Source organism: Pygoscelis adeliae, unplaced genomic scaffold (genome assembly GCF_000699105.1).
Source record: "Pygoscelis adeliae isolate BGI_AS28 unplaced genomic scaffold, ASM69910v1 Scaffold149, whole genome shotgun sequence".
NCBI lineage: Eukaryota > Metazoa > Chordata > Aves > Sphenisciformes > Spheniscidae > Pygoscelis > Pygoscelis adeliae.
The window spans coordinates 303253-312947 of record NW_008825494.1 but is presented as its reverse complement, the minus strand read 5'-3'; the positions used below and the strand labels follow the sequence as shown (position 1 = coordinate 312947).

The 9695-nt window shown below is 41.9% G+C and overlaps 1 protein-coding gene across 1 annotated transcript in view; it reads left to right on the top strand.

The window, feature by feature from the left end:
- The first annotated feature begins 5301 nt into the window (after nucleotides 1–5301).
- Nucleotides 5302–9695, top strand: part of GYG2 (glycogenin 2) — a 10628-nt gene continuing 6234 nt past the window's right edge. Inside the window, 5 exon segments of the mRNA XM_009331295.1 lie at nucleotides 5302–5354; nucleotides 6128–6295; nucleotides 8042–8216; nucleotides 8875–9037; nucleotides 9603–9694. Coding sequence (XP_009329570.1) covers nucleotides 5302–5354; nucleotides 6128–6295; nucleotides 8042–8216; nucleotides 8875–9037; nucleotides 9603–9694 — 651 coding nt within the window.

Below are 9695 nucleotides of genomic sequence, written 5' to 3'. Positions count from 1 at the left end.
CTGCCGTCGCGTTTCGCAGCGCCCCGCTTCGTTTGTGTTCAGCTGCCTCTCGGGGACGGCAGGGCTGCACGGGCGGCGCAGGCCGGTTCCCCCCCGGGGCCCTCTCCCTTTTCGCACCCCCGTGCGGGCGAGGGTCTCCGCTGCGTCGTTGCCGGCAGAGTACTGTGCTGTAATTAGCAGTCTGAGATGAGGATTTAAACCGTCTGGCTGGTGGGATGAAGGAGCTAAACTCATTGATGCGTTCTGCTTGTAGGTACAGATTGGCCTACCCAGGCCCCGGTGCGCTTTCCCGGTGGATCTGCAGGGTGGCAGGCTGGGGTGGGCTCCCTCAGCCTCGGGCACGTTCAGAGGAACCTTTCCCGTGCCCCTTCTTACACAGCAGCGGTAGTCGTTTGTTCGAAGTTACCCTTAAAGCCACGAGGGAGTGGTTTAGGGCTGACTGCACGGGGTGGGTGCAGGTGCTGTTTTGTTTCTTGAACGTGCTCTCAAAACTGAGGAAAAAGTTGGGCGGCAGCCCCCCGAAGTTGGCTCTGTTGAACCGTTTGGAGGGTGCCGTAGACACCTCCTTGAGCACTCGGCCTGGTGTTTTGGAGTTCGAATTCATGTATGCGGCACCTCAGCGCTGGAGGAAGATGCAGAAAGGGAGTCTGCAGATTAAAGGATTAGAGGATTGTGGTTTTGTTTGGTTTGGGGTTTTTCCTGTTTTTTCTTTTTTTAAAGGAGGGTGGAAAGACTGGAAACACCTAACTTAATGTATCGAGTCCTCTGCTGTCTTTGGATTGCTCAAGGAATTACTACTATTTTTTTTCGAACTGATATGTTACCATTTTGGGACTAGTTTTGGGTGCTGTGTGTTACCCTTATTTGCATATTATAATATTGTTGCATTTGATTTTTCCTAAAGATCACTTACTGTCTGTTGAATAACAAAATTGCAGGGTCTTGAAGCGGAATGTAACTGTTCTTAACAAATGTATTTAGTAAAAGCTACACAAAATGAGAAACAAGTCCTCTTGTATAGCCTTCCAAGATAACAGTTGTAAACCTGTCTACTGAAATTCAGTATTGTTTTAATAAAGGATAAGAGAGAGTCTGGTTTTGGATCGGGCAGAACTTCGTTAGACCAAGAGAAATATTGCATGACATCAAATGTCAATTTATATTCTGTTATAAAAGGTCTGTGTAAAATGTTGGTTGTGCCACCTTCATCAGTAATGTAAATTTTTCTACTGTTGGACCCAGACCGAGGAAGCATGGGAATTAAAATTGCCAGCTGTCATTTGATTACTATGGCAAGAACTGCATCTTTGGTGAAAACTTGCACAATAATTGCTGATGGTGCTCTGCATAGGTTATTGTTTGACATCATTATTCATTTTACCTACTTAAAATACTTCTTGACTGCTTTTAAGGTTCTGGGTGTCAGCTGGAGCAGAGCTGTCTGTTCCAAGTGCTTCTGATGCAGCTGTGCTAGGTCAGAGAACTGAGAAGGCCTGTAGCTTTCTTTATCTTTGCAGTAGCCCAACACATCTTCACTGAGACATGCTTCTGGGGCAGGATGCACAGGGATGTTTGTGTGGGAGGGGGAGTAACAAAATTGTTGTTAGAAAACGTGGTGTGAGTCGGGGCTATGTTATGTCATTGTCGCTTGGGATTTCAGAAGGGCGCTTTGGGCTCAGCGGGCACAGGTCCAGACTGCAGCCTGCTGGTCCTGCAGATTGTGTCTGAAGTAGAAGCGGGGAGGTGACAAAAGAGCAACAGATGGTACCAGGGAGGAATTTAAGAAAGCAATGATACAGCGTTGGTTCGTATGAATGGCAGTACATAGAGGGGACCTAACCAGCCTGTTGGAGGCTTCGAGCTATTGATTTATCTACTCTTAATTTTATGCGTAAGATGACAATGTGTTATTTAGAATATGCTTGTAGGAAAGTTGTAGCATATGAGTCTCTGGTCTCCTACTGCAATTTTGGAGTGGACAACTTGGCAAATTGGAGTTGTTACTCTAGAAGCACATTTATCCTTTCTCTGTCTATCAGAAGAAAGACCAAAATATGTTTAAAAAGCTATGTCTAGTGGATTATGGACACCCCCCCACCCTGCAATGAGACTTGTCTTGAAGCTGTCAGGTGCATGTGGTTCATTCAGTGCTTGTTATGATGAGTCACTCCTGATTCTCAGTGGGTACCTGGTGTTTGTTCATTCCCTCCCTTTTTTCTTTGAACATCACAGTGAGCACCACCCTGTCCGCTTGCTGGTGTGGATTCTAAGTAAGGGTTTTAGCTGCCCTAGAATTGGTTTTCAGGCCTGTTGAAGAATTTTGCCTCTGGCAGTGTTGTCAGAGGTACTACTGCTATGAGTAAGTAGCATAAGTAGTTGGTGATCTTCGCTAAAAAACTGTTATCAAGTTTGACATAAAATCACCCTGACTAGCAATTCACATTACTTGTGCTGTCTTTTCTGTGTTGCTATCTGTAGCTGCAGAGCGGGCTCTAAAATAACTCACCAAAGTTATAGCTTGAAAATCCTTGGTTTGTTCTGAGAAACTATTGTTAGGTATTAAAACTGAGAAGCCATTGCTGATGATAATTATTTCTAAATTTGCATCTTCATGTGCTGTGTGGTATTCCAGACAAGAGAAGTGAGCAGATTTATGAATTCATACAACGTGGTTTTAATGTGATTCTAATCATACACTTACTTTTCTCATAATTCACTGAGAGTCAACGGTATTAGCCATAGGGTTCCACAGCTTGAAAACTCAATACTGTTCACACCAGGTGTTTTCCATGAACACCTAGTGTCATTCAGCACAAAGGGTTGAAAGTTACTGTGTCCAGCTCTGGAGCCCTCAGCATAAGAAAGACATGGACTTGTTGGAGCGGGTCCAGAAGAGGGCCACGAAAATGATCAGGGGGATGGAACACCTCTCCTGTGAAGAAAGGCTGAGAGAGTTGGGGTTGTTCAGCCTGGAGAGGAGAAGGCTTTGGGGAGACCTTGTTGCAGCCTACCAGTACTTAATGGGGGCTTATAAAAAAGATGGGGGCAAACTTTTTAGCAGGGTCTGTTGCGACAGGACAAGGGGGAATGGCTTTAAACTAAAGGGGGGTACATTTAGACTAGATAGAATGAAGAAATGTTTTACGCTGAGGGTGGTGAGACACTGGAAGAGGTTGCCCAGAGAGGTGGTGGATGCCCCATCCCTGGAAACATTCGAGGTCAGGTTGGACGGGGCTCTGAGCAACCTGATCTAGTTGAAGATGTCCCTGCCCATGGCAGGGGCGTTGGACTAGATGACCTTTAGAGGTTCCTTCCAACCCAAACTATTCCAGGATTCTATAAAGCTGCACTTGACACTTTAAAAAAAAAAAAAAAAAAAATCCAGTTTCAATGAATTTTAAATACCTACACCCTCGGCCTTCAAACTTAAAAGATCAAATCTTTTGCAGCTTAAAGTCAGTGAGTGAAACCCTGTGTACGTTAGATTTAATGCAACGCTGTCCTTGATTTCAGTTAAATGGGAATTTTCAGGTAAAGGGTTTACTTTCACAAGTTTGTGTGAAAATCTGATCCTTAGTTTTCAGTTATAAAAATAAAACATTTACTTATAGGGACAGAGTTCCAAAGAACTTTCTAAACGAGGCACATCAAGTAACACTTCTTCCTTGAAAACAGGGATTAGATGAAAGAACAAGTAATGATAGAATCTTTTGATTTTAAACTCCCTATGGATCCTTAATGGATTAGTGATGCCCCTGTACAATTTTAAAATAGCTAGGACATGCTTCTCTCTGCACCAGAAATATTTTAATGTTGCATCGTTTCAGTCAATAGTTTGATTATCTATTTAATTATCTCCGTAATGATTCACTCTATTAAGAAGGCCATAATATGTATCCCCCATCTGATTCTCAGAACAGACAGTTGGTTTCTTTTCTGTGTGAGGTATTAGCAAGAGTTTCTTAGAAGCTGTATTTGTTTGGCAGTTTGCTTCCTTGTGGTTCTGACCACAACTTTAGCCCAAGAGGTACTGAGGGCATGAAAGCATATATGGGATGTGGTAATTTGCCATACCAACTTGCTGAACTATTTGATGAGTAGCTTGTGTGTTTTTTAGATGTATCATTTATGTAAAGATTCAGCTTCTGTAGCTAAAAGAACTTGCAGAAGCAATAAGAGGATTATGTGGTTGTTATTTAAAACAGTATTTTAAGATTTAAACTCCCACTCATTTCACAGTTTGCTCTTTTTATTAACCTACCCCCCACGTTCCTCTCAGTAGTTGTTTTATTACCTTTATTTGGCTAAAGATGCCAGTTGCCTGACACAAAAGTGCTTTTCTTTGCTGACTCTTTGTGTCTTCTGAGAATAACTTTATTGCTAAAGTAGCCTTCAGTGGTATTTTTTTGTTTTTTTTTTTATGTATGCTTGTATTTATTCGTTTAACCTTTTGGAAAATTGCAGTAGGAGCAGTTTACTTGCACAACTGTCCTTTTAAACTACTCCATGTAAGCAACTCCTTATTCATTGTTTTCTGGGACACCCATAGCTTGCTTGAGCTGTTGCGATAACGGGAAATTTGAAAGCTCCTTTTTTCATTTGCTGCTTCTGGAAATTGTGATTAAAAATGTTGTTGGAGTTTGCTTAGCTGAGGGATCTGCAAACTGTTTTAAATTTGGATGGATGGTTCAGTTTTTTTGGCCAAGTTTAACACTACTGGGATTCTCCTGAGGTGCAGGGATCTGTTGCAATGTCAGCAAACGTAAGGTGTATGTGCTTGATTCAAATTCAGGTCTGGCTGGAGATGAGGGCAAAAAGGGGGGAAGAAGACAGCACGGCAGTGGGTCTGCGCTTCGCTCTGGATTTGGAGGACATGAAAAATGAAAATACTTAGTACCTGAGAGCTTGTCACAGGCACCAACCGTACTTCATGGCATGCCTTGATGTTAGGTTAGAGGTTTGAACTCATTTATTTTGGCAGCCTCTGGCTGAGGCAGGCATGAGGTCATTTGTTGGGTTCTCTGGAACTAGTTCTGTGAGATTCTTCCCTTGTGTCTCTCACAGAGCCTGGAAACTGTATGACAGGGTGTTTTTGTTGTTGTTACTGTTTGGTTGTTTTAATTTATTTAACATAACTGCTTGTCCCTTAAGATGACGGTCGTTCTAAACAAGTAGTTCAACACAAGTATTTATTGAAGCTCTGTAGAGCTCAGTGGAATTCCCCTCATCTGTGTGACCCGCTCACCTTGGCTGCAAAATTAACCAGAACTAGAAAGCTGAGGTCTTCCTTCTGCTCTGAGGATGCTGTTCACCTTGCTGAATCGTAGGTTCTGGCTCTCCCCGGGAGAACCCTGGTAACGGTGGTTCTGTCAGAGGGCAGAGCTGAAGAAGTAGCCCCTGGTGATACTTCCACAGGCCTGGTATCTCTACAAAATACATTATGTCTGCTATTGTGCAGGAGTGTAGCTTGCTTTCTTTTTTATTGTAACTTTTTTCCCATGTGTTTCTTGACAACGAGAAACATTCCTAATTTTCTTGGAGTTACTTGAGGTAGGGATCCTCAGCTTCTGGGAGGTGTACCAATCTCAGTAGCAATTTCTCTGCATTTGTTCAGCCAGCACCAGTTACTCCCGTACAAAGAAGACAGAGCAAAGAAGAACGCCTGTTAGGTTGATTCAGTGAGGTCATGGAAAGAAGGACGTTTCTGGCTAGCACTTAACATCCTGTTTTTTTCCTTAGCTTTTGACACTGTATAAACAGGAACATTTTCCTTATCGGTTGTATTATACTGTGTTAGTTAAATGTAAAATCTAAATATTTACAGATCGGCTTTTTTGATTGACATTATGTTTAGGCAATAAGACTTGGGGAATTATTTGTTTAAGGCTAGTCCAAAAACTTCATACCTGTTATTTTTTATTTGCCTGATTTACATAATAACAAAATTCAGAAACTTACATTCTGCAGTTGACTGGATTTTCTATTCAGTTGTGTCTTCTGGGGGAGTTTGGGAAAGAAAAGGGCTTATCACAGGAACTGCAGGTTGTTATAAGCCGCAGCCTGTTGGTTAGCTGGAGGAGGGAGATTGTAGGAACCTGCCAAAAGAGCTTATGTTAAAGCTGTAAAGTGACTCTTCTGAATATTTGCTCACAGTAACGGATCAAGCCTTTGTGACCCTTGCTACTAATGATGTGTACTGTCAAGGCGCTCTGGTTCTCGGACAGTCGTTGAGGAACCATACGACATCTAGAAAATTGGCAGTACTAATTACACCAGAGGTTTCCAGTGGGATGAGGTAAGGATTCATGTATTTTTGGAGGTTGATAATGTGGAAGAATAAACAACAGCATGAAAGATTTTAATAGGCTTCCTGTGGATTTCGCAGCATTATGTCTAGAAGTTCCCCCTTGGCTAGCAATTTCTGAGACGAGTCCCAAATAACAACATCCATGATAAGCTCATCAGCCTAATAAGAATTCACTTGCAAAATGTAGAACTTGTGGCTGAAAGTTGTCTTAAGCCCATAATTGGGAACATAAGCTGAAAGTTTAGGAACTAAGATTTCAGTGTCTTGCTTTTGAGCCGAAATAAAGGCACTACTGTTTTTTCCCCCCAAGTGTTTCTCTTTTAGAAAGAGCAAGATATGTAACCACCTGTGACATCAGAACTCTCCAAAAACCTTAGGGGCTCAGGTTCAGATGACTAATCTTAAAATATTGGTGCACAGCTATCATGATGAGAAATCAATCTTTTTTTTTTTTTAAATCACTTTCCAATTTGGGTTGTGATTCTACAGGCACTACGGAACTGCATGTACAGAAATCTCATTAGATCTGTTGAACTCAAGCCCTGTTACTTGGAGGACTCTGTTGCGTATTAAAAGGAACATGACATGCCATAGCTACTTAAACTCTTAGTTCTGCTATGGCTTAGGAAGTGTGCAAGCTCCTGATTTCTGTATGCAATGTGAAGGTATTTGCAGTGCATCTGGCTCAAGGAACATATTTTCCTATTTTTGCTGTGATTAGATGTACAGAAATGTGTTTTTACAGGTTTTCTAAAGTATGGATTTTGTCAGAACACTGTAACCTTCCTGAGGGAATACTGTATACATTTTACACCTGGGTGGTTACTAAGTCCACCAGTTCTTCATCCCCATTCAGAGGGGGGAAAAATCTTTATAATACATTTTTTTTAATTGAAGGATAGCATTTTAAAAAAAGTACATCACTGAACTACGCTTCTAAAAATCTGTACCTACTCTTAATTCTTTCCCAGTTAACTCCTGTCCCTTGAAGATCAGTCAAGCAAAAGCTAATGACTCTGAAATCTAGATAATCAGCACAGGCTTTTCTTTTTCTGTGTTTGTATGACATCCAGGACTTTGTAGTTAATAGTGTAATGTAAATAAATAAGCTGTGTTTAAAAGACTTTTTTCTTGTGTCTTGAAGGAAAATTACCTACTTTGGTATCACCTGTAAAATTACCATGAAAGAGATGCATAGAAAAAAGATGTCTTCCTTAAAGTCTCATTTGAGATGATTTGTAGTAGTGAGCAAGTATATATTGCCTGTTTTAAAAGGTGCAGTTTTGAAGCTGCATTTGCTTGGGCATAATAGGTGCAAATGACTGCGCTGACAGTGCGTGCCACATCCTGTGCAGTGCACAGGGAACCCAGTACGGTGCTGTTTTTCAGAGACAATTGTGCAGGATGAAAGCTGCTTTAATTTCTGTTGGTGTTTCTATAGGACATCAAGTAACTAAAATAAGGATTGGTTTCTCCTCCATACAGCACCTGTCACTTTTGAGATGTGCTGGCTCCGTAGCAGAAGAGGCGATGGTTTGTGGCCCAATGGCTGCCACTTCAGCAGGCTGTTTAAAAGGACTTTTCACTTCTGACTTGTCATTCTAAGCAATCAATCTGGCCTTTGTTATTGTCATAAAAAAATGTTGTGCTGTGTGTCACTGTTTTCATGCCAGAAGTGAACTCTGATGAACCTCTCTAAATTCCCTTCTTTTTCTCCACTGCTTGCTCTGGCAGGCCTGTCCTCCGCAGCGTGTTTGACGAAGTAATCGAGGTGGATGCGCTTCACAGTGCTGACTCAGTCCGTTTGGCTCTGATGCAGAGGCCAGAACTGGGTGTAACCTTCACTAAGCTTCACTGTTGGACTCTTACTCATTATAGCAAATGTGTCTTCATGGATGCAGACACTTTGGTGAGTAGCCTGAGAGCCGTGGAAATGTTTGTGTCTGTCTTAAAGAGCTACTCTGAGTGTGGGATGCTTCCTTGTCAGGCAGCCTACTGGCCTATGAAGTGACCAGATTTGCTGGTGGTCACAAGGTCGCAGGAGCTCCAGCTGGCATGTTTTGGCACAATGCTCACAGTTTTGCTGGCTGCATAGAAATAAATGCTGTTTTGAGAGTAGCCTCAGGACTGTCCTCAAAAGAATACTGCAAACACACTCTATGCAAATGGGCTTCTGACAGATGTTTAAAATAGATCTGTGTCATATACTTTCGTTTGGACTTATTCTGTTCAGGAAGGCAGGCCAGTTTTAAAATGGAGGTATGGTATGTTATAGTGTTTAAAGGGACCTTCTGGAGGGTCTCTGAGTTATTACTCTCATGGAGTAATTTCACAGGGTTTGTGCTTTTATCAGAGAAATCATGGAGATGCACAATTAACGTTACCTTATTATATTAAAAATAGAGGTTCTGACCCCTAGCATATTTTGCATTGCCACTGCTTTTATGCTCTGCAAGCTATATACTTGGCTAACTTAGCAATTTACTCCATTGGTACTGATTTAGCTACTCACGTTCTAGAAAAACACCTGCTCTAACAATTTTTCTTTTTTTCCTACTGTCTCTAAGGTGCTTTGCAATGTTGATGAATTGTTTGATCGAGAAGAGTTTTCAGCAGCTCCTGATTCTGGCTGGCCTGACTGCTTTAATAGTGGTGTATTTGTGTTCCGACCTTCTTTGAAAACTTACAACCTACTGCTCCGGTTTGCTGCTGAACATGGCAGCTTTGATGGTAAGGGGCAAAGCATAAGGGATGAAGTGCAAGACATTCGATTCCTCCTCAGTAAGCTGTTTTTCCATAGCTTCCATGCTATCTGGTAGAATGGAGGAAGGCAGGAGTTCTCTGGGCTTTACGTAATTGTGCCCCCACAAAAATCTAAGGTGTAGACCTTTACCTCTTACACAGTACTTAAGACCCATTAACTTATTGTGGACAGTGCTTCCCAGAAAAGTGCAATGAAGGAACATTGTGTCTGAGTCTTGCTCAGTAGGTTTTAATTTTGCTGCCTGGTTTGGGAGAGAGAAATGCAGCTGATCTTTAGTCTTCTGCTCTGAGGGAGACCGAAACCCTTTCCTACTCCTTTCTTCATATATTACAATAGGACTCCATTTAGACTGAACTTGCATTGGAGTGGATCAGGTATTATTTGCTTGTACCTGCTCACGTGGCCATATTTTCAAGTCCAAGTTGTAGTCCCATGAACACACCAGTCTCACTCCCATCCTTGGACGTGAAATTTTGACATAAATTTGAGTGTATGCATAATTATGGTAATACTGTTTTATATATTCTTTAGGAGGTGATCAAGGCTTGTTGAATAGCTTCTTCAGCAACTGGGCAACAGCAGATATTGGCAAACACTTACCTTTCCTCTATAACAGCAGCAGTG